The following is a 24,928-nucleotide window of genomic DNA, read 5'->3' on the forward strand; positions in this document are numbered from 1 at the left end:
CTTGTCTGCTAGGCAGGTTCCAGTGAAAGGAAGAAAGCTGTGGTAAAGACGACCACTCCTTCTATACAAATATTAAAGTGGCATTGAGCTATAGGATACTCTCCCTAAGGGTAAATCCTCCAAAATCTCTCATAAACTTGAATTATTCAAGTTAAATTCGTGACTTATTGATTATCATTTTCTTTTTTCAGAGACCAGCACAATGTGAATTAATGATTGAAATATTAAAACTGCGTGAAAGTGAAATTTTTGAATAAGTCAGAAACCAGAAAGTGTAAATATGATTCGATGTAAAAATTCTATAAAAATTTCATAAACGAGATAACAGATATCTAACATTACTTAGATCAGGTGACACCTCCAATTATTTAAAAGTTTTATTGTTATTAGGTGAATTAGGTACTTGTCAATTCATTTAATTCGATCAATTTTACTTACGTCTGTAATTACGTCTGAGTTAACCTAACCCGTGGCCGCAGCGTTAGGCCCCCTATCCTGTCCTAGCCGCAGCGCTCGGCCCAGAAAGTGTCTTAACCTAACCTAACTCTAAATAATAATAAATAAATACTAATTTACTAATTTCTTCATGAACAAAATTGAAAGGGGGGGGTTCCAAAAATCGTTCCCTAGGACGGACCCTTGACGAAAAATACACACAAATGATATATAATTACATCAAGGGTCTGTCCTGGAGAACGATTTTTAGACCCCCCCCCCCCTCCTATCAATTTTGTACATGACCACTTATTTTTAGCAAAAATTGTATTACTTATTTTTTATTATTTTAAGGTTAGGTTAGGTTAAGACAATTTCTGGGCCGAGCACTACGGCTAGGACAGGCTAGGGGGCCGGGCCCGAGCGCTGCAGCTAGGACAGGTTAGGAGGTCGGGCACTGCGGCCACAGGACGAATTATATCCATGTGATACATTTGAGATCCATGTTCAAAATTGATAGGAGGGGGGGGGGGCATAAATAAATAAAATTACCTACATTGAATATTCATGGTGTCCCACATCAAATTAGATCGCGGCAATGGGTCTAAATTACAATTTGCGGGATAAATCAGAAAATTTAAGAAGAATGAATCATTTTGAAAAATTTAATAAGGCTAATAGAAAATTTTTTTTGCAGAAAATGCTAGATTTGTTGAGTATTATTTGCGTATTTTTGCGCTAAAGATTGGAGATAATCTAATATGATATGGGACGCTCTGTAGCACAAAATTGTTTACTATGGTCCTGAGAAACCCCGGCCATCCTTTTGCAGAAAAAAAAACTTTTGAAGCTGTTCTAGAGAACGTTGTTTGGTCCCCCCCCCTCACCCGCCTGGCAATTTTTTATACATGCATCTAAAATGAATTTTCAACATAAAATTAGTATAATTTATTATACTCGCGGGTTAGTTTAAGACGAAGTCTCCGATGCAACTAGAACAGACTAAGGAGCCCGAGCTGTAAAACATGCTATAACGGAGCCGCCGATCGCCGCGACTAGGACAGGATTGTTGGTGGTCGATTTGGCCACTGCACACATCGTCAAATGTCTTCCGGTTTACAAAATTACATTTAAATCAAATAAATCCGTTAGGATTCAAAATAGGACTCTAAAGTCCAACCGTAGGGTTAAAGATGGGGGGGGGGGAAGGGGGCATGATTCCCCTTGGTAGCTATGATCCCAGCGATCCAAAAAATCCTTGAATTGCTGATCGTAAAAGATCAACAAAACTCGCCCACTGTTACATTATTTTGAAGTATAAGTAATAAGTTCTAAATAACGATTAAAAATTTTATATCATTAAGTATGAAGGAAAATGATTTCCAAAATCCACTAAACTTGCAGGAAATTGTCTAAAATTGTCTTTATTGAGAAAATATTAGTTTGATCACGATTAATAAGAACGTTCCTAATGAGTTATCTTTGGTGTAATAATGACATCAATATAATCGAAAAAAATCTATGGCGACCAAAAAGGCTGATTATTAAATTATAAATTTGTTTCTGAAATGTATGGTATGCAGGGAATAGAAGAGCTTGAAGCAGTGGGGAAATGTTACCTATGCGTGCATGAAGGTGCTGGGATGTGTACTGCTTAAGACACTCATGTAGGTTAGAGAGAGGGGGAGTACTGATCTCCCATCTTCAGCTGCAGGTTCTTGAACAAAACAAATTTTTAAATGAATAGAAAAGATACTAGCTAAAGGGGAAAAAAAATTTGAAAAAAAAATATTTGAAAAAAACGCCATGAGTGTCCACACAAATTTCAGCCCATTCGCTCCAGCCTTTTGGCAGGTAATAGGCAACAATTATATGAATGTCTTGTTTTTTTATAAATAAGATGGGCTTTTTACCTCTAATTAAATAAAAATTGAAAGTTTAAAGATTAAATGGCGAATATACGTTGTTGATCATCATATTTGTTCAATGTTTTGAAGATCCTGCAGTGACGACTCCTGATAATGCTGTCAGCACCATCAGGTTTATACATAATTAAATACATTTTATATGGTAAACCACATTTTATGGCAAACCACATTTTGGAAATGGTAAGATTAGGGCTATTTAGTGATTAATGGTTCATTAAAAATATTAATAAAATCAAGTTATCTACAAAGAACGCGCCATAAAATGTTGCTAAAGTTAAAGACGACTCTAAAATGATCAATTAATTTATATTATTCCTGGTTATTTAGTTCAAATTAGAACATACAAATATTGACTTTAAACGACAAATGTTTTTATAACATTTTTTTGATGTGATATCCTGTTCATGTATATATTTCTCTGGTTGGTCCCAAATATCACTCTGCGGAAATGAAATATTATCAATGTTTTTTTTGCTCAGGATTTAGATAAAAATCATTTTAATGTTATTATCTACTCGAGACATAAACCCACCTTTGTATCTATGACTAACTTTTTTTTAAGAAATTGAAACTTGTGTTTGGTACATGGTACATGGTGCATGGTACATGGTACATGGTACATGGTACATGGTACATGGTACATGGTACATGGTACATGGTACATGGTACATGGTACATGGTACATGGTACATGGTACATGAGTAAGAAAAGTTCATTATTTTGTTTTTACTTGTATGAATAACAAGCTAGGCTTTACTCTGGAAACATTAATGGATGTAACTCGAGCTATTTAGTGAAATATTTCTGATTTGCATATTTTATTTCTATATATATATATATATATATATATATATTAAGTAGTTGGATGTCCAATCTTAACTTATAAACCCCTTGACCGATTTGTCTCAAATTTTGAATGGGGACGGAATTCCATAGAACCACAGGAATGTTTTTAGCTTTGTTAGAAAATTCTAAATTCACTGGGTTGACTTTTAATGGGAATACTCAAGGCAAATCTGAATTCTCAAGCTGTGAACTTAAAAAAAAATCTTTTTTGATTTATTGTTAATATATTATTTAACGCACAATCTTCTATACATCTTAAGATTTGATCTTTTAAATTTTTCGGACCGCACTTTATTTATTGTCTGCTGAATTTTATACAGGTTCAAAAGAAATCGGATTTAGAGTTTCAATAATTTGCGATTTTGATTCGTTTTCTTAAGTAAAAAAAGAAAGTATTTTTAGTTTTCATTATTTGATAGAAAAATGCTTATATGCCTGGTAAAGGGTTGAGATATGAGATTTTATTTAATACTTGTCTTGTCATCTTTTTTTGTAGGGTAATTACTCACCTGCTAAAAGTGGGATAGAGTTAATTAATCCTTAAAAGATATTTACCGAGTAAAGTAAGATATCCCTTCAACCTATGACCAAGTACATAAATAGTGAAACCTGTTTCAGGTTCCTCTAGTTTAGTTCCACTTCCTGACCAGACACTTCCGCTCTCCACAATTAGAAAATCGGCTTCAGATGGACAGGTAATAATTGGTTCCGGAAATGTCCGGAAATGGTTTTAAATGTAATTATAGCATGCTTTCTTGTTTTCTGATTGTAGGCGATGGCGAGGATGCTTCAAGAAATTAATTTTTTATTTAACCATCTAACTATCTAACGACCTAGCTTAGCTTATATTAACCTTGAAACTAATGCTTAGGATCCATCCAATTTTGATGCGGATTCAGATCCTTCCGGTAAAAAGATCCGAGAACACAAAAATGACTTTTCCTTTTCTAGAAATTAATTCAGAGTTTGATATTTTAGCATTTACGCATTTATGATAAATTTTAATTAAAGAAATATAATTAGTTGAAATAAAAGATTGTGTTTTTTTCGTGTCATTTCTTCATTTCTTTTTAGCAAAAAAATCCATGAATTGAGACTACTTTTCATTGTATGAGTATGATCCTACGCACTGTTTATAAGATAACACGCAGGTTTAAGTTTTCTAGAAAAATTATTTCCTGTGTGCTTTTTTGTGAGGAAAAAAATCGCCAATTGATTTCCATTTTTTATTTCAAAATCTTTTAAAAATATTTCCCCCTGTGATCTGTATACAGTAAGTATCTAACCATCTAACCAAAACTTGTACCCAGGTTGTTCCCTTGGGTAGTGTTGGATCCAGGAGGGTGAGCAATCAATCCCTTCCCTCTCCCACGGAGGAGGGTACGATATTTTAACAATTTATTGTTAATGATAAGTGAAAAAACATTGAAAGATTTGATTTATGCCAATGTGCAAAAGTTCTCAAGGTTTTGAAAAAATTATATGTTGGTACATCAGCTTTGATTCATTTTCGGAAATTTTGTTTAAGGGACTTAAAAGTGACCTTACATTTGAAGAGTTGTGAGCTCTATTCACTACAGTACACTTAAAATCTTTGACTGATTAAGGATGACGGGCTTCTTAACTTGTTTTTACAGAAACGCTTGTAAATATTATAACACTTTGATTGTATGCTGTTTTATATTAAAAAATTATTAATATTTATTCTTAAAAAGTAGCCAAGAAAATCATAAATTTAGTCGCCTTGGTCATATTGAGCATTATTTTAGAGATAAACACCCGGGGTTCTTTTCCCTCTATGAGTATGATCAGTCAACTGTTTTAGGAGCACTATTTTAGTTAGAACATTCCCCATTTGTTTTTTAAGAGGTTTCTTGAATGTACGCTTACGACTAACTGTCAGTCTCGTTAAAAATTATGAAAATGATGTCCCCAGAAAAAAAACGAACAATAACACTATCAATGTTTTCATTCCCTAGAAATGGTTCCACGGCGGGGAAGCGACGGTGAGATCTCGATGATGGAAAACTCCAACGATGACGATCCTTGTTCCCCAGTTGCGCTCGGGATTACAGACTGGAGCGATTGCGCGAGTCCTAACGCGCACATTTTTGTCCCGACTTCTGGGAGTGTACAAAGCTGTTATCTGGCACAAGATTGTTTGCATTCAGGGACATTCATTAGTTATCAGCTAACATTTGGATGCCACATGATAGATATTTTGACAACTTTTTTTGGGGGGGGGGGGGGGATTGGCACCATGCAAGAGTTTTGCAAACCCTGATTGGCACTGGTATAAGCACGACGACATATAATCTATGCTGCTAGAATTTATCGAACAAGATGCTAAAATGTCCGACCTACTGTTGTTTGAGCTATTAAATATTTCGACAATTGTTTATGTTTATAACATGTTTGCTTCCAAATGTAGTAAGTAGAAAAAAGATTACGGCATAAGGGCTACCAACACTATACAGGAGTTTATTTGAATTACTTTATTTGCATAAAATTATAAAATGCAAATAGTAAAACGTCATATTCTTAAAATTTAACAAAACAACTAGAAAGCAAAACTTAAGTTAAACGATGACGTTAGGTCAAGTGACTTTACCAAATTAAATATCTAAAGTGCAGATTTTCAGCAAGGAACAATTATGAAATTATTTAAATAAGAGTTCAGTTGTTCATGGTGAACAGTTACACATCATCATAATTTTACATCATAATTTTTAGGTTTAATACAAAGATTAAGTAGTAATATGAATGTTGTCTTCGAACAAGAGCCGATTTCCAGGGTTTGCACTACTCTTGCAGGGGGGGGGGGGGCATATTTCAGGGAACATGTTCTAATGGTAAAATTTCATGGTTCAACTTAGTATTTTTTTTTAATCAATGGACAGAACTAATTTTTGCGAAATTTAATAAAGGAAAACATCCAGCTCGTCAAGAAAATTGTCCAAAAGAGGACATCAGCTTGTCTTTCATAAATCTGCACGATTCTTATCTTCATGTTTATATTAAACATTTCTTGAGTTTTGTAATATTATGAACTGTTCAGGGATGAAGTTTAAATGCGTTGCCTGCAGAACTATCGCACATCAAGGTATCAATTAAACAACAATTACCTCCCTTCCCACACCCCCACTATAAAAAGTTATTAAATTGCACACACAATTTTTCCTTTTAATTTCCACATCAGCTGACAAACTACGCTAAAGTCACTAATACACTTTGTTAACAAAACTGAAAAGTAAAATATCGTAATAGCTTACTCAATCCTGTAATTTCTTATTAGAATTTCTATTGATTGATTTACTTGTTAGATCTTCAGCTCCTTAGATTTTTCTTTACTGCAATATTTTACTGATTTCAGGTTGTATCTCTGCCTTAAATAGTGTGTTTCCTTGTAAGCTAACCTTCAGGTGACTTTTTCTCTTATTCAAAATTTCATAAATTTTTTGAAATTTTATCTGAGAAATTAAATATGTGAAGAATTAGAAAGAACATTGTTTATGCTTACAGAACCGTCGTCTTAATTTGGAGTGACTATTTATCCAAAAAGGTGCATGCCTTGTTAACAACAGTAACCTCTAATCGTCTGAGAATAGCGAGGAAGATGTTGTCGTTTTTACCGGTTAAAAAAAAAATTCGATAAATTATCTCACTTGATTTTTCTGCATACATTATCCTTATTATTATTTTTATCATTATTATCCTAATTATCCTAATTATCCTTATTATCCTTATTATCCTTATAATCCTTATTATCATGATCATCATTTTCTTCATTTTTATCCTTATTATCCCTATTATCATTATAGTATTATTATCCTTATTATCATCATTATTATTATTATCCTCATTATCCTTATTATCCTTATTATCCTTATTATATCATATCTGTTAGGTTCCATAGTTGTAAAGCTATTGAGTAAGAATTAACATTATTACACAGTTCAGGAGAAGAAATTTCCATATTTTTGGCATCCTAGCATTAATGAATGCTTATTCTTACACTGTAGGACGTAGGTGCAGAATTTTAATTCTTTAACGCTCAGCCCATTTATGAATAGAAATTATTACACAATCAGAGTGTGAAAGAATGTATATTCTTACACGCTCCGAGCGCAGCATTAAAGAATGGAAACTATTACACTTGTTGAAAAAAATTCATTCTTACACACGCTGCTCCTTATATTGATAATTTCAACATAGATCAATATTGATATTAACTAGTTATTTTGTACTGACAACATGCTCCCTTACCTTTTTTACTTTATTAAAACATGCAAACTTCCCTTCTCATGTGTGCACTTTTCAACTTTTAGAGTCTTCTCAATTTAATTTTCAGTGTCGGAACAATAGAAGTGCATTACTATTTCTAACCAATGTATTTTTTACATGCCAACCCATACACAGAAATCAAGTCTTTAGTTTTAGAGTATATTTCTTGATCAACATTAAGCTGTGAAGCTGAAAATATAAACATAATTAGCATGATATATTTATAAAATGTGATGAATGGTAAAATGTTGTGACCAGATAAAGTTATTTGGCAGAATACATTAGAATCCAACATTTCAAAATGTGATCTCTGGTGAAATGTTACGACCAGATAAAAGGATTCTCCTGCCAATGTAAAGAACTATATACAACTGTTTTCATTAAGGATATTACAGAGTTGATGTATATTATGTTTATTAGATAATAATCTTTAAAGTGTATTCTGTGAACACTGCGAACTGCAATTCTTCCCTGATTCTGTAGAATGAAAGCATGTAGATTAGGATATTCCTGAATTAGTTTGAATTCAGGTCAGAAACCATCTTATTCTTTTAAAGGATAATTATTGATATTCAGAAGTATTCACCTTCTATAATTGATCTAGATACAATCCCTCAAGTGCATTAGTAATATGTAGCACATAAACGATAAAAAAGTCGTCCTCAGATTCTATCTGCCATCACAGGAAAAATTGTTAATCTTATGTTAGATTTAAACAATGCCTGAGAGGTTTTCCAGACTAGCTGTGTGCTGTAGATCACTGTGAGATCCCATTAGATCAATGTGAGATCTTTGTTAAATCTGACTGAGGTGTAGATGGGTGAACATAAGATGTAGGATCTAACTGTAGATACCCTGGTAAAGATATTTTGTATCAGTCCTGTTCGCATTTAAAGATCAATCAGTTTAAATCATGTTACAACATCAATTATCTTCTTCAAATGAAAAAATTGCAATAAGTTCTGTTTATTGACCTGCTTGTGTTTGTGAGACAATCATATTTTGGAGCCTCAAGAACTCGGGGTTATCACTCTTGATCAACTGGATCAAACAACTGCAATACAATTAATGAATCTAATACTTTGTTTTGTAAGTCGGAGATTGTTTCCGAACAAATGGAAGGTTTTTGGTTTTACTTTTGATCATATAATAGTTGCAACATCTTACAAAGTTTATTCTGGTTTTATATTTGTAAACATTGGAGCTCACAATGTACTCCCATATCTATGGTAAATCAGTGGTAGCTGAACCCATTTAGATGTAACAACTGTATATTTAGAAAAATGTTTTTTTATGATATATATGTAAAACTCATCTTGTCACATTTTTAGTGGAAAAATACCTGAAGCAATAAAGATATACCCTTAATCTTTTACATGGTCATTCCTTACAGTCGTAACGCTGAAACCTACAAGATTTATGCTCAACATTTTTACACATTGCTTAGTCTCTGTGTTTAATATATAGTGCTGTTTCCCTGAAAACACCTTTGAGTAGTTCAAATCGGTGAAATGACTCTACTAAAACATAGCGTCAAGTATGGAAGGATTTGAAGAGAAAATTTATTAATGTTCCCAGCTCAGAGGAGGTCCCCTGTTCCTTGGAGGCACTCAGTTCCTTGGAGATTCTCAGATCATGCGGCCTTCATGAAAGAATACATCACGATTATTTCATCTCGTTTAAGAATTTACTTTATTACATTTGTTTCCTCATAAGATAATCATATTTTCATTATTATTATTATTATCCTTATTATCCTAATTATCCTTATTTTCCTAATTATCATTATTATTATTGTATTTAGAGAGTGTGTGAGGAAGTATCGTGAACAAACGGATGTTCATCACCATTGGGTCATTAGGAAATTTATTCATTTTTAATTGGGCGTGTAGCCAAAAAAAAATGGAAGATTTGAAACAAATATGAAGGCAGGGACCCCATGGTCACTGTTGGGCACTTCTGCTTAATTCATTATTTAAAATCAAGTGCAGGTTAACGGCGGGAGTAACTATGAATAGGAACTATAATATAAAGTTGAGCAAAGCCGGGCACTCAAGCTAGTTAATAATATTAGTTAGTATTCTTGGAACTAAGACAAAAAAATCATTATGAACACAAAAAAATCATTATGAACACAAAAAAATCATTATGAACACAAAAGTATCATTATGAACACAAAAAGCTTTATTGTTCGAAAAAGTTATCTTAGCGTAAGCTTATATTGTTACATGAATATTTGGTCCAGGAAGCAGATGAAAGGGAAGTGTATATCTTGCCACAAAAACTTCCAATCCAAGCTCGGTTCCAAGTTTAGCAGTGCAGCTGTTGGTATCAACTGCTCCTGGTGTAAGCTAGCGCTGCACAACTCTGACACATGCCGCGCTCTTGTCGTATCCAATCCAGTCTGTGATCTCGGAGTACACTCAGGAACTCGTGGATTCAATCAATCAATAACTAAATCAATCTAGCAGACAATCAGCTTTTTTAATAATGTTTATTTTATTCTAGGATTTATTTAAATTTTTCCTTTTAAGATTTCTAATTGTCTATAGTTAAATTCCTAATAATGAAAGTTTGAATCCTTGAGTAGGTATCATAATCCCTCCGTCCTGGATTATAAAGCTCCCTCGGAAGGGATCCTTTAAATCCAGCATCAAAAATTCCCCTAAGCGCAGTGGCGAACATAGACTCCAAATTTGTGAAAAAGTGCGCACCGAACAAGCTACCAAAGTGCCAAAGGAAAGAAGTTGTCACTGTCTCATAAAATATTAATGGACATCATCCTACATATACTTATACCCTTCAATTCATGTATATTCAGTATTCACCAAAAAGTCATTTAATTTTCACAATTTAGCGCACAAAACACTAAAACTATTTGAAGGGGAAAACATTATTATTATTATAAAGATTTATTTACACACAAAGATATACATACATATATAAATGGTGTAGTTAAAATTTGTTTTGAATATATAGTTTTACAAAAGAAAAACAAACATGCAAAATTATGCACAAATATGCGACATTGATCATTCCATAACATATTCATCATTTCAGTTATTACGTAACCATCAATTCTTCAACATAAATTATTCATTCTTGTATTTAATAGTTCTTGTGAAATCGGAATTTTTTTGTCTAATGAAACATCAAAATATTTCATTTGTTTCATAACTAAGATTTTACTAAGATCAGATAGATTTACTAAACAATCATTTGATTTGGAAAATAAATTTCTGCCAAGAACTGTGTTAAGATCATTTTTGCATAAATTTAAAAGAAATCTACTGCAACGCTTAGAACTTGCTTGAATAGTATTAAAGAAAGACACACATTTAATGGCTAACATAGTTTTAGATGTAAACATTGTGAAATACTTTCAATCAAATTCCTAGGCATATCTATAGGCACATCTTAAAAAATCTAATACTTTTGCCTTTCTTATAATGAAACAACATCCGGTAAATAATGATCTATCAAAACAATGCTTCAATACAATCCCTTTTATTCTTATTTAAACTAGACAAAAGATGATTACAACTTTTTATAAGGAACACCCAACCTTCCTCCTCAAACCTATTCCTGTAGCTCACGGGTGTCCGGTCATAGTGTTTTTAAACCCTAAGAGTGGGGGAAACCAGGGAGAGAAACTCATGCAAAAATTTCAGTGGCTCCTGAACCCTAGACAGGTGAAAAATGTTATTATTTTAACAATAATTTATTATGATTTTTACAAATAAAATGGTACAAGGCATTTATCTATATATTTAAAGTTGTAATCTCTGTTTGTTAGTCTGTCTGGCTGACTGTTTGTCTCGATCATAACGCAGGATTCCCTTGACTGATTTTTCTCAAAAATTCAGGGGTTTAAAAATTTCAGGAACCCATGGACCGATTTGCCTCAAATAATTTTGATTAGGGAACTCGGGAAAGCCACGGGAATGTTCTTAGCTTGGTTTTGAAAAATATCTAAAATCATAATTCACAACAACGTGTGGGTAAACGGCGAGAGTAACGATAAGTAACCTGGGGAACGCTTCGTTCCCAAGCTATTATTGAATTATTCTATATGTTTATCTTTTTCTCCTTTCTTCACCTGCACGTACACAAAACACAGAGTGTTTAAGTAAACTTTATTCCCCCATCCTAAATATTCATACCGTAGAAAAACTGTAGTAAACTAGAAATTAAAGAAATACTATGATTGACTAACGCCGTCACTGAAGCTTCATGCTTGCATTGCAGGTGGGTACTGGGTAAACGCCATCTTGTAAGCACACTCATTTAGCTCCTGCTTAAACATGCCCCTTAAAGAATTCATAATGCAATAATTAATACTTTAAATTGTCATTAATATTACTTTTTGGGATTTACCAAATCTTTTTTTTAGGTTTTTGATCTTAGTCAATCTGGACCTCTTCCTGCAATAGAACTATATAAACGTGTTCCTGGAGTCAGGTAAATAATAGTTCGAGATTTATCGACCTAATGATCATGATAATATTTGTAACAATACCCTGACCAATGCAATGCTAAGGAGTAAGGATTTTTTCCATCTCTGGATTCGTCCAGCCATTTAAAAAATGGTCCCAGATTTAGACTTCATCGGAATTTTTTCTCCTACGTTGTACTTCGTTTTACAATCTTATTTGATGCGTTTTTCTCTATTTTTTTTTTTTTATTTTCTCGGGCATGTATGCTGAAGTAAATTTAAGCTTAATTCTCTGTTATAAATTGCCATGTAAATTTTTGCGGAAGAGAGTTCAATCTAACCTTTCATTCAATTTTTAAGAAACTCCAAGGAAGAAAATTCAAACAAAATTGAATTCTTTTCACTTTTTTGATTTTCTAGGCAAGTTTTGAGGAAGACATTTCTAGCTGAATTTTCTTTCCGTTTTCTGCTTTTCTGGGATTACATATTTTTCCTCCTCTCCTTTCATTCGTATTAACTTTTTTACTTCTCCCTCTTTGGTCATATTTTGATTATTTACAGCTCAGCCATATTGCATTGGAACACAGTTGCTTAAATTTCATTTTATATAAATTTAGGTTCCTGGCGTGTGGCGGAGATGGGACAGTAGGTTGGGTTCTATCCGTACTAGATAAGGTAAATTATCCTCCATACTGTGGTTGTATTCTTTGCTTAAACTTCCCCCCACCCACCCCCAACTTTTTGCAAAATGTTTGAAAATGTTTGAAAATTATGGAACATAAATAAATTTTAGAGTTAAAAGTATAACAAAGGGTGAATAAAATTTGCATTTTGTTGTCATATATTTATCTCTGTTTAATGACCAAATACTGAACAAAATAAAAAAGATAAAATTCTGATGATCCAATTTTGTAAAAGTTAAAATCTTATTTGTTTAGGCTGATGTCCCGTCCCCACCTCCAGTGGGTGTGCTACCCCTAGGAACTGGGAATGATCTATCCCGGACCCTGGGTTGGGGTGGAGGGTATACTGATGAACCGATTAGTAAAATTCTTATCTCCCTACAACACGCAGGAAACAATTTTAATATTTTTCCGATTTTTCAAAAATTAATTACATTTCATTGCAATCATTGGAAGAAAAATGCCGTTAAAATCTATTGCAATAAATATTGATTTTATCTTAACAAAAAAATATTAAATTTTTGAAAAATTTTGATATAATTTTTTAATCTTGTTTTAAAGTTATTTTTGAAATGTAAATTAAAATAAAAAGATGTTGTTATTTAAAAAAAAAACATTTTCATGCCTAGTTTTAAAATTGTATTGGTATGTTAGATATAATCAATGTTGACCGATGGCAGCTCTCTCATCAACCTAATCCAGAATATCCGCCCAGTGATAAGGGAGAGGACCGGCTACCCATGCAGGTCAGCNTGAAAAAACCGAACATTTAGAAAATGAGAAAAATTAACTTAGTTCTTGGTTATGACTAATTACTTAACATTTTAATGGGTGATGACCATCAATTACTTATCAGATTTTATATGTTGAAACATTACTCAAAAATTTCTATGTGATGATTAGTTTCTTAAAATGTTTTTAGGTGGTGAAAAATTAATCAACATATATTTTGGTGGAGAACAGTTGCACAGCATAGTTTTAGGTGGTGAACATTTCTCTGCACATTTTTAGGTGGTGAACAACACTCTGCATATTTTTAGGTGGTGAAAAATAATTACCTATCATATTTCTAGGTGTGGAGCAATTACTCAAAATATTTTAGGTGGGGAAAAATAATTACTCAACTTATATTTAGGTGGTGAACAATTACTCAACATATTTTTAGGTGATGAACAATTACTCAACATACATTTAAGTGGTAAAAAATGACTCTACATATTTTGGTGGTTTGTAATTACTCAAAATTAATTTAGTGGTGAACAATTACTCAAAATACTTTTAGGTGGTTAAGAATCACTCAACATATATTTAGGTGATGAACAATACTCAACATATATTTAGTTGGTGAATAATTACTCAACTTATGTTTAGGTGGTGAATAATTACTTTTCCCTGGGTGTGGACGCCCTCATAGCTCTCCAGTTTCACGAGGCCAGAGAGGCCAATCCTCAGAAGTTCAACTCTAGGAAAGAATCATATTATTAATTAACTAAGAAAAAAATCATTACAACTCCCATGGATTCGGCCCAAATTTTGTGTGGGATCTCACATGAACCTAAGGATGGATTATGGGCCATCTAAATTGAAAAACAAGTCTCTTGAAAAACATCCAAATTTTATTTTGAATATTTGTCAATTCGAATAGAAAACTCCACTAAATTGAGATTGATATAAATAATGTCCAAATAATTTCACTTTCAATATCAATGTTTTATCAAAGTTTTTAACTGAATTCTGCGGCCAGACATTTTTCTGAATGTTTAAATTAAAAAAATAAATATTAAATTATGGTTCTGATTGTGTGTTCAGGATCCGGAACAAAATATTCTACGGACAGACCGGAGGTAAAGATTTAATTCTCCGGAAATGGAAATCTTTGACGGACTATATCCGGGTCGAATGTGACGGACGGGATATAACGCCTAAGCTCCGTGAGCTGAAAGTCCTGGCGGTCATTTTTCTCAACATTCATCATTATTCGTCCGGGACCCGTCCTTGGAATCGTCAATTCGGCGAGCAGCGTCTGGACGACGGACTGCTGGAGGTTATTGGTGTGACGACATATCAGTTCCCGCTTCTACTCGCTGGAGGTCATGGACACTGTATTACACAATGTCAGGTGGGATATTTACCAACATTGATAGCAAACAAAACATTGTATTACACAATGTCAGGTGGGATATTTAACAACATTGATATCAAACAAAACATTGTATTACACAATGTCAGGTGGGATATTTAACAACATTGATATCAAACAAAATATTGTATTACACAATGTCAGTTGGGATTTTTAACAACTTTATAGGAAACAAAACATTGTTTGGAATCTGGGATAAAACATGATACAAATAGTCGTGTATTTGTATACTTAGTATAGTGTACATTAAACATCGTAATTTAAAGCATGAATCTTATTTTTATGATCCATATTATTATTATTGAAGATGATCATGTGAAATAGTCAGAATTTTTCAGTCTTAAAAAAAACATTTCATCCGTGGCGATCTGATATGAAAGGATTTGGGTTGGTTCGCTTTGATTTGGTTTGATATGATTTTTATAAGATTTGTTTTGATTTGATTTATTTGATTTGTCATAATTGTTTTGATTTGATTTGATATTTGTTGTTGATGTTGTAGACTGCTCGAATAACAACAATGAAGACAATACCTATGCAAGTGGACGGAGAGGCTGTCAGAGTTAATCCTTCTGTTATAGAGATAAGGTTAGTGTCTATTGTAGAGATAAGGTTAGTGTCTATTGTAGAGATAAGGTTAGTGTCTATTGTAGAGATAAGGTTAGTTAGTGTCTATTGTAGAGGTAAGGTTAGTTAGTGTCTATAATGAGACAAGGTTAGTGTCTTTTTGTAGAGATAAGTTTAGTTAGTGTCTTTTGTAGAGATGAGGTTAGTTAGTGTCAGTCATAAAGACAAGGTTAGTTAGTGTCTATTGTAGAGATAAGGTTAGTTTCTTTTGTAGAGATAAGGTTTTTTGTGTCTATTATAGAGATTAAGGTTAGTTAGTGTCTATTGTAGAAATAAGGTTAGTTTCTTTTGTAGAGATAAGGTTAGTTATTGTCAGTTGTAGAGAAAAGGTTAGTTAGTGTCTACTGTAGAGAAAAGGTTTGTTAGTATCTATTATAGAGATAAGATTAGTTTGTATCTATTGTAGAGAAAAGGTTTGTTATTATCTATTATAAAGATAAGATTAGTTAGTGTCTATTGTAGAATAAGGTTACTTCTATTGTAGAGATTAGGTTACTTGTATAGAAAAGGTTAGTTAGTGTCTGATTTAAATAAAAGGTTAGTTAGTCTATTGTAAATATTAGGTTTGTTAGTGTCTATTGTAAAGATAAGGTTTGTCAGTGTCTATTATAGAGATGACTTGATTTGTTTCAACCATCTGTTCATCTATCGATCCTATCTATCTATCTCCTGTATACCGTGTAGGTACCTGAACCAGGCCAAAATGCTTGTGAAGAGGCAGAGTGGGAGTAAGGTTCGGAGTACAGGTCTACCCTGTGCTCTGCTCAGGATTGGAGTTTCCAAGATATCTATGGTGGACTACGAGGTGTACCATTGTAACAAGGTAAATCACAGATTTTCTTCAAATAAGGTTAATAATCAAAATTTCGAAAAAATTCAAACCTAAAGATGTCAGAATTTATAAGAAAGTATTTTTTAAGACAGATTTTGAACACTTTTCTTGTGAAAATATGCGTTTAATGTTCCGCATGCAAATCTCTCACAGAGGTTGAGAAATTGTGAGTGTTATTTTTTTCTTATTTTATTACTTGATAATCTTGATCACCAAGTCAATAAATTAATAGAACAGATTGTTTGTTGGCAGGCCCGTAGCTAGGGGGGGCACAGCCAAAATATCTATCTTAATAAACTATAGTGTGCGATAAGTTAAAAATCTAGTTAGGTAGTCTACACATTCATTAATTTTTATCCCTATTGAGTTTTTCAAGTCAAAAAAAATTTCGCCAGGGGCGCGCCCCTTACTTATCTAACTATGCAATTTCTAATTCGTTTGCCCCCCCCTTTACAAATTTCTAGCGACGGGCCTGAATGTTGGTATAGTTAACCCCCTCCCTCCCAGCTAAAGAAAGCCGAAAAATGTTTAAGGCCTATGTTTGTGTTTAAGGATCAGCTGAAATCGTTAGCAAAACCTTTCGGTGAACTCAATGTAGAATCAACAGCTGACTTAGAACAGGTATTTCCCACGAAAACTGCCGTTTAATCGAACTCCTGTTTTATAGGGCCAACCTCAATAGGATACAGTGGTGTATATTTTCCAGAATTTTCCGTCGGGGGAGGGGGGGGGGGGTTCCATGATTTGGGAGTAAAAAGTTTAAAATGGGACATCAAAACGAAAAGTTTTTCATTCTTTTTAACACTTTTAACACAAATTCATTTATTTTCCTCTGTAAATCATTTATTTTTCGCAATTAAGAGAGGAAAACAATTATTTTCAAAATTTACCAACGGGTTAGTTGGTTGGCCATCCACCGGTGGTACCTACTTAGCTCGCTAGATGGTGCAGTCTTCTGGCTATGGGCTCTGTTGAACGGAAGGGGGATTAGTTCCTCACTTCCGATGACAATCTGGGGATTCCATTTCGTGGGTCTTTTCAGATTTTTCTTCTTATTCTTATACTACATCAGGAATCAGGAGAAAGATCTGAAAGCCCCCCAGTTTAGAGGACCCAGACCGTCATCGTACTTTCTATTATAAAGTACCAACTGGTTTTTACCTGTTAAATGTAGATTTTCGTATTTGGTATTTCATCCTTCTATACAGTATACATATATATTAAAAATATTTAAGTATTCAAAGTATTTTACTCCGTTTTTAATACATATATGAGTATGACTGAAAATATAATTTTACAAATAGGATACATTTCATTTTAGAAGTATTTATACGTTGAAATAGGAAATTTCAAGAACTGGTTTGTTATTACAGTAAATCTACTTCATATCTCTTAAGTGACAATAAAGTTTGACCCTCCACCCCCTAAGATTAGCTACAGCTAAAATTAAACTAATCTGAGAGAATTTACTAAATCTATTTAGTGGAATTTGATGGTAGATTATGTTGAGATGTCGCTTTTGCAATATTATATGTCATCAATATTTAATTGTGTAAATCTAATATGGTCTCGGACCGAATTTAATGAAGTTTAGCTACGTTACTGAACTACCAACTGCCGGTACAAATTTGAACCATCGAGTCCAAGCTGAAGATTTAGAAATTATTTGAATCGGTGATTTAAATTTAGACAGGCGGTAATCAGTTCAGCCACCCCGCAAATTCATTATATTCGGTCCCAGAGTATTTCCTAACTCAACTGTTATTCTTGGCATGATTTTAATCCTAATGTTCTCTTTTCAATTATTTACAAATCTTGTTTTGTTCAGTAGTTTATATTTTTCCTTTATTTTAGGTTCGGTCCCTAGTTAGAAAACTACAAGAAAACAATATTGGTCCTGTACAATCCAAGCTTCAGTCGGAATGGTGTTTCCTAGACTCAGTTACTGCCGAGAGATTTTTCAGGTAGGTGTCGGTAAGAAACAAAGCTTTTTAGGTGGGTTTCAGGAAGAAACAACGCTTTTTAGTTAGGTTTCAGTAAGAAACAACGATTTTTAGGTAGGTGTCCTCAAGAAACAACCATTTTTAGGTGGGTGTCAGTAACAAACAAAGATTTTTAGTTAGGTGTCAGTAAGAAACAATGCTGTTTAGGTAGGTGTCAGTAAGAAACAACCAGTTTTAGGTGCGTGTCAGTAAGAAACTAACCTTTTTTAGTTAGAAATCAGTAACAAACAATGATTATTAGGTGGGTGTCAGTAAGAAACAAAGCTTTTAATTTAGGGATCAGTAAGAAACAAAGCTTTTTAGTTAGATATCAGTAAGAAACAACAATTTTTAGACGGGTGTCAGATTTTTACGTGGGTGTGAATAAGAAACAAAGATTTTTAGTTAGGTTTCTGTAAGAGACAAAAATTTGTATGTTGGTAGCTAGGTTTCTGTAAGAGAAAAAGATTTTATGTAGGTGTCAGTAAGAAACAAAGATTTTTAGGTGGGTGTCAATAAGAAACAAACATTTTTAGGTAGGTTTCTGTAAGAGACAAAGATTTTTATGTTGGTGTGAGTAAGAAAAAAGATTTTTAGCTAGGTGTCAGTAAGAAACAAAGATTTTTAGCTAGGTGTCAGAAAAAAACTTGGATTTTTTAGTTAGGTTTAAGTAATAAAACAAAGATTTCTAGGTAGGTTTCAGTAAGAAACAAAGATTATTAGGTAGGTTTCAGTAGGATACAAAGATTATTGGTGAGTTTCAGTAAGACACAAAGTTTATAAGGTAGGTTTCATTAAAAACTAAGATTTTTTCTAGGTTTCAGTAGAAAACAATGATGATCAGGTAGGTTTATTAGGATACAAAGATTATATGGTAGGTTTCATTAGAAAAACAAGAATTATCAGGTAGGTTTCAGTAAGAAACAAAGATTATGAGGTAGGTTTCTGTAGGATACAAAGATTTTTAGGTGAGTTTCAGTAAGAAACAAAGTTTATTAGGTAGGTTTCAGTAGAAAACAAAGATTATCAGGTAGGTTTCATTAGGATACAAAGATTATGACGTACAACAAACTGCAAGTTTACAGAATATCATGTTTACACACTTTTTGCTGCATCTCTTTCAGGAGTAAAATATTAAAAATAATTTTAACAATCCATTATTTAACTCGATTTTTAAGAGTTTAATTAGGCATTAACTTAATTAATTTAAATAATATCAAACATTATCGCTAACCAATTATACAGGGTGGACAGGGCACAAGAAAATTTACATTTCTTGCCGGACATTTGTGAGAACACCTTGTATATTCTTGAGACAGAGGAAATAGTCGAGGCAAATATTCATCCTTTCATTTATTTTTCTTAATTTTTTCATAAAATTATTCATTTTTGTTTACATTTTTTAATCTTTTTTTATTCATGTGTTATTAAGTTTATTCATTGATTTGTTTATTCATTTTTTTTATTCAACCTTTCATTTTCATATCATTTAATTAACTCACCCATTTTGTATTACTTGTTATTTCTTCATTTATTTATTTGTTCATCTGTTCATTTCTTTATTGTTTATTTGTCCATTTTTTCATCTGTTCATTTGTTCATTTGTTCATTTGTTCATTTGTTCATTTGTTCATTTGTTCTTTTGTTCATTTGTTCATTTGTTCATTTGTTCATTTGCTCATTTGCTCATTTGCTCATTTGCTCATGTTTTCATTTATTACTTTAATTGTTTGTTTATCAAAAATTCATTATCAATTTTCCAGACAATTTTCAATTTTAAATTTTCCATGTATTTTGATTTTTAATCTGCGTATTTGGTTGCAATTAATCTAAATAAACGAGTGGATGGATGAACTAGGATATTCAGAGTAACCTCTCTAATCTACTCCCTGAAGATCTGATGACTCCACCCCGGTCCCCACTCACCCCTATACCTGGAGACCCACTCCACGAGGATAGATTACCTACCACTCAACCATCATCAGACAATGAACTGCTAGATGAGGAAGAAAATCACCAGAAAAGGTCAGTTAAGTTTCCAACCAAAGACTCGATTCTTACTGGCACGAAATTATTTATTAGGTCAGAATAGTTTATGAATGCTATTAGATGGCATTCATAAACATAAAGAGTCTTGCAGAGTTTGATATTTTACGTCGTTCTATGATGAAAATATAAATTACTACAATTTTAAAATTTGATGATGTTGATGATGTTGATGACAGTGATGATTTTAATGATGTTGATGATGTTAATGATGTTGATGATGTTGATGATGTTGATGATGTTGATGATGTTAATGATGTTGATGATGTTGATGATGTTGATGATGTTGATGATGTTGATGATGTTGATGATGTTGATGATGTTGATGATGTTGATGATGTTAATGATGTTGATGATGTTAATGATGTTGATGATGTTGATGATGTTGATGATGTTGATGATGTTGATGGTGTTGATGATGTTGATGATGCGAGATGTCGATGATGTTGATGATGTTAATGGTTACGTTGATAACGCTGATAACGTTGATAATGATGATGATGTTGATAATGGTGATGATGGTGATGATGGTGATGATGGTGATGATGAAGATGATGGTGATGATGGTGATGATGGTGATGATGTTGATGATGTTGATGATGTTGATGATGTTGATGATGTTGATGATGTTGATGATGTTGATGATGTTGATGATGTTGCAGAGTTGGAGCTCTTAAAGAGCGTGGTGGAATTGATGCTTCTGTTCCAACCTTTGGTCTCACACCTCCTGATGATGACTCCCTGAAAACTACAGATGGGATCCTAAAGGCAGCTCGGCTAGGTAAATACATGACAAGAAAATAATCATTATAGTCAAGACGGGGGTTTACTGTATATTTCTCAAAAATCTTTTTTTTCTCGGAAATCATGAATGCTTGCGTGGAGGTTAATAAATATTCAGTATTTTTCGCTGAATTGGGGGGAAAAGTGATAAAGAAAATTATTATTTTTTTAATTATTATTATTTTACTATTATTTTTATTATTATTTTTATTTTTATCCTTATTATTAATTATTATTATTTAGGGGATTTAAAGATGCTACGTGAATTGTGTACTGAAGGATATTCTCTACTCTCTAGGGACGAAACAGGGAAAACAGCACTTCACTATGGTGCAAGGTTATTGATTTTGAAAAACTCTTATCTGTATTTATTTCATTTTGCAGAAAACATTAAGAAATCTTATTTTGTAGATTTTGCTTCTTGATTTGATTTGATATGAACATGCAGAAGTCCTATTTTGCAGATAACATATAGAAATTAAATTTTGCAGATAACATTATGAGTGTCAATTTAAATTGATTTCACCCTTTTAACTCTTTCATTTTAGGTTTGGACATAAAGAGATAATTAAGTTCTTAGTGATGAACGGCCCTCCTACTTTGATTGACATGACTGATTATGAGAAGGGACACACTGCTTTACATAAAGCCGCGGCATACAAGCGCAGAACCATCTGTTGCATGCTAGGTAATAAAAAGCCTATTGTATTACTTCATTATTATTTCATTTTCCAGTTTTAAATAATATTTTCTACATTTCAGTGACTGCAGGCGCCAACCTTATTATAGAGGATTCTTCAGGTAAATTTAAAAAAGAAAGGATTATTTTTGAGCTTCAGAAGACTGGTTTGGGGCACAAATCTTTAATAATGTATTTTTAATCAAAATCACTCATAATCGTGCTTTATTACTTCACATATTTTATGAATTTAATATATTATATAATCAAAAAATAAATACATTTTACCGTGGTTCATTTAATGGATTTATTGCTTATTTGATCGATTGTCGTTTTGTTTTTTAGTTCATTGATTTTTTATTGATAAATTAATTAGTCATCCCCACATTACTGATTTATTTCCAGATCGTTAATTTGATTGAATTATTCATTTGTGAATTGATTGATTGGTTGATTTATCCGCGCATCACTGACTTGATTTTTTTTGTTCAGGAAAAACTGCCCAACAGTTGGCGCTGAGCGCTGAAGACGACGATCTGAGCGCCTACCTAGAGTCCCAGGAACTATTCCAGACTTCAAATAAAGATTTTGAAACTCAAGTTTGAATTGGTCAAACAGAAATTTAGAGGCTTCCGGAGCAAACGTATATGTTAAGACCACGAAAAAATTCCATTCTTCCGATATTATCACTAATTCGATATATGTGTGAAACTATTTATAGATTTATTATTGGTATGAGCTAAACCCTTCGTTTCACAATTGAAAATCAAGAGTTTTGATTTTAGTTGGTATTGATTATTTATATGATTATTGATTACTCAGTATTATGATAATTTTTCTAGATTGTTGGGATTATCATTAGGGTTGAATTCAGTGTATGAAAATAATCCTTTACTCTTCCAGTATCCATGTCATGACACAATGTAACGCAAAAGTATTTTTTATTTTTCTTATTCTCGTAAATCCAGATTTTCTGTTAATCCCTGCATCTAGTATTTAGTTGTGAGTACTATTTTAAAAATCATCTTTATAAACTTCTTTATACTCAATCTAGTCAAAACAAATGGAAGAAAATATTATATTTATTGACCTGTAAGGAAGGTTAATCCTACAGGCTCTCCTGGTGTCTCATATACATATATTGTATAATGCAGGGTCAACTTTATTATTTCAGGTTTATCAGAGATTGTTTGAAATTATAATTATGTTAAAAATTGATTCATTGATTACAGAAATTTTCCGACTTTAGAACATTGTTGAATGTATAAAGGGATTCTCAACGAAATCATAAGTGTTCATTAAAAGGGTTTGATAAATACATATAACAGTCCCTTTAAATTTATATTTGAGAAATGATGACGTAGAACTCGCGTTTATCCTTCCTGGAATTTAACCAATTTTTTTTCTTGTTCTGTGGTGTCAATGTCCCATCATCGAATATTTTAAGAAACTATTTTTATTGGAACTCGAAAAAAATAGAAAATATCATAAAATGTCGTTTACAATCCCATTAATGAAACTTTCTTTGTTGAACTAGAATATTATTTATTGTCCGGCATTCTAGAATATTTTCAGGGATTAATATTCTTGCATTCATTTACTCGCCCCCCCCCCCGTTTTGCTTAAAAAATATATTTCTTCCTTTAAAATGTATATTTGTTCTCCTGTTTGACTTAAGAAAATATTTCTTCATTTTAAAAAATTGAACGTTTCTGTCACCCACCCAACATGTTCCGTAATTTTTACCATTTCCAAGGGCCGGGAGGTGGGAAGGGTTGTGATTTGCAGCAATATTTTCCCACTTTTTATCCCCTTTGTGGAATTAGATGTGATATAAACCTATCTATTAATATTTTTGTTTAAATATTTTGCTACGCCAGCAGTACAGTAGCAAGCAGTTATTTTGTACATTAACATTATGTGATGTCAACTGTACAACAATCCCTGAGTAAAATATGTACATTGACCAGAATATAATTTATAGATTATTTTAAACAATTGTCGTAGTGTTAACAAACCCTTCTGCACAAGACTCCATCTATCTAAGGCTCGAATAGTACAATTTATTTATGTATATCCCAAACCAGACTATGTACTCATGCATATCTTTGTCTATGTTTATCTTCATGCATAGTGCATACCCCTGCTATGCATTATTCACTTCTATTGTTAAATGGACAAATTGAAAAATTTGAGTTAAAATCTATGTACAATAAGTACTTGGCTTTGTACAAATTGTCTGTCCTTGTTCCCTGGCCGTTGTACAATTTTTACCCTATCTTCCTGCAGAAAATTGTGTACAATGTACATTTAAGGTTGTTAATTTTGTACACTGTACACGTCCATCTGTTATGTACTGTTCTGATAATACGATAAAAACAAGTTCTTATTATGCGATTTAATGAAAATTAATTAATTTAAATTAATTCCGCGTTGTGCCAAATATTTTGAAGATCAAGATTATTCTTAAAGTTATTTTTCAATAATAAATTATTTATTCTGACGTAAAGATAATTCCTAGTTATTATCTGGTAATTATTAACTTTAGATTATTTTATAATTAACTTCTGTTTCTATGCTTTAAAAAGTCTGTTAAATTATTTTTGATTCTCAAATAATATTGTCTATTATTATTTTTCACCTTACTCCAGGCGTTCATATATTATTACTAAGGAAGGATTTTAAAATATGAAAGTTGTAAAAACCGTTTTCTTATCTCTGCATGGTTTGTAAACAACTGGTTTATTTTGGGAATAAACACCTTAAACTCTTAATTTATAAATATTTTGCCAATGTTATGTCGTAATGTGTACTTTCATGTTAAAATGTCAAATATTTTAATGATGCAAAATGTTTTTCAGACAAAAATGAGATTCCACTTATTTTCTACTCTGCATCCTTGTATTTGTGTGGTGAAACAGAGATACAATATTAATGAAGAAATTAAATGATTTTAAATCCGACCCATTTAACGGAATTATATCTTATTGGTAATGTTACATTGTCTTACGTAACATCCCCGTAATGAACTTCTAACCTACTAGCTTTCCGTCCTACTGCAATATCGGACCTACGCCAGCTGTTTATTTTTGTATTATTTGAGAGTTAGGTTAGGTTAAGACAATTTCTGGGCCGAGCGCTGCGGCTAGGACAGGCTAGGGGCCCGAGCGCCGCGGCTAGGATAGGCTAGGGGGCCGGACGCTGCGGCCACAAGTCCACAAAGCAGCT

At 32.6% G+C, this 24,928-nt stretch overlaps 2 protein-coding genes across 5 annotated transcripts in view; both read left to right on the top strand.

Moving 5' to 3' along the window:
* Window positions 1-164: 164 nt before the first annotated feature.
* Window positions 165-24,474, top strand: LOC111714988 (eye-specific diacylglycerol kinase). Of its 4 annotated transcripts, XR_002768144.1 has the most exons (30): window positions 165-351; window positions 2,019-2,149; window positions 2,433-2,475; window positions 3,828-3,904; window positions 4,520-4,589; window positions 5,189-5,380; window positions 6,268-6,312; window positions 6,583-6,631; window positions 9,298-9,354; window positions 9,739-9,920; window positions 10,084-10,232; window positions 11,048-11,185; window positions 11,887-11,954; window positions 12,546-12,603; window positions 12,867-13,002; window positions 13,266-13,357; window positions 13,983-14,077; window positions 14,421-14,730; window positions 15,254-15,339; window positions 16,063-16,201; window positions 16,763-16,831; window positions 18,065-18,174; window positions 19,438-19,525; window positions 20,051-20,217; window positions 20,901-21,019; window positions 21,265-21,358; window positions 21,570-21,709; window positions 21,784-21,822; window positions 22,193-22,874; window positions 23,708-24,474. XR_002768144.1 is itself a non-coding variant. In XM_023490214.1 (29 exons), exons 3-29 carry the CDS (start codon window positions 2,457-2,459, stop codon window positions 22,303-22,305), a joined length of 2,901 nt encoding a protein of 966 aa, XP_023345982.1. In that variant the 5' UTR covers window positions 165-351; window positions 2,019-2,149; window positions 2,433-2,456; the 3' UTR covers window positions 22,306-23,732. The 4 variants fall into 4 exon arrangements, 3 of the variants coding, with proteins under 3 accessions (XP_023345982.1, XP_023345984.1, XP_023345983.1); XM_023490214.1 differs by having other exon boundaries at window positions 22,193-23,732; XM_023490216.1 differs by having other exon boundaries at window positions 166-351; window positions 20,060-20,217; window positions 22,193-23,732.
* Window positions 6,523-24,928, top strand: part of LOC111714990 (nucleoside diphosphate-linked moiety X motif 17) — a 30,144-nt gene continuing 11,738 nt past the window's right edge. The window contains exons 1-2 of the mRNA XM_023490217.1: window positions 6,523-6,527; window positions 16,718-16,723. The gene's annotated coding sequence lies outside the window, so the exon portion shown is untranslated. The remainder of the gene's footprint in view (window positions 6,528-16,717; window positions 16,724-24,928) is intronic.

This window comes from Eurytemora carolleeae, unplaced genomic scaffold (genome assembly GCF_000591075.1).
Source record: "Eurytemora carolleeae unplaced genomic scaffold, Eaff_2.0 scaffold1689, whole genome shotgun sequence".
In the NCBI taxonomy this organism is placed as follows: Eukaryota; Metazoa; Arthropoda; class Copepoda; order Calanoida; family Temoridae; genus Eurytemora; species Eurytemora carolleeae.

Bases quoted from the DNA above. Each gene is read 5' to 3' on its own strand.
- LOC111714988 (XM_023490214.1), top strand. The intron at 9,921-10,083 runs GAACTCGTGGAT...ATCCTTGAGTAG, and splicing joins TGATCTCGGAGTACACTCAG to GTATCATAATCCCTCCGTCC. The intron at 16,832-18,064 runs GTATTTCCCACG...CCTTTATTTTAG, and splicing joins CAACAGCTGACTTAGAACAG to GTTCGGTCCCTAGTTAGAAA.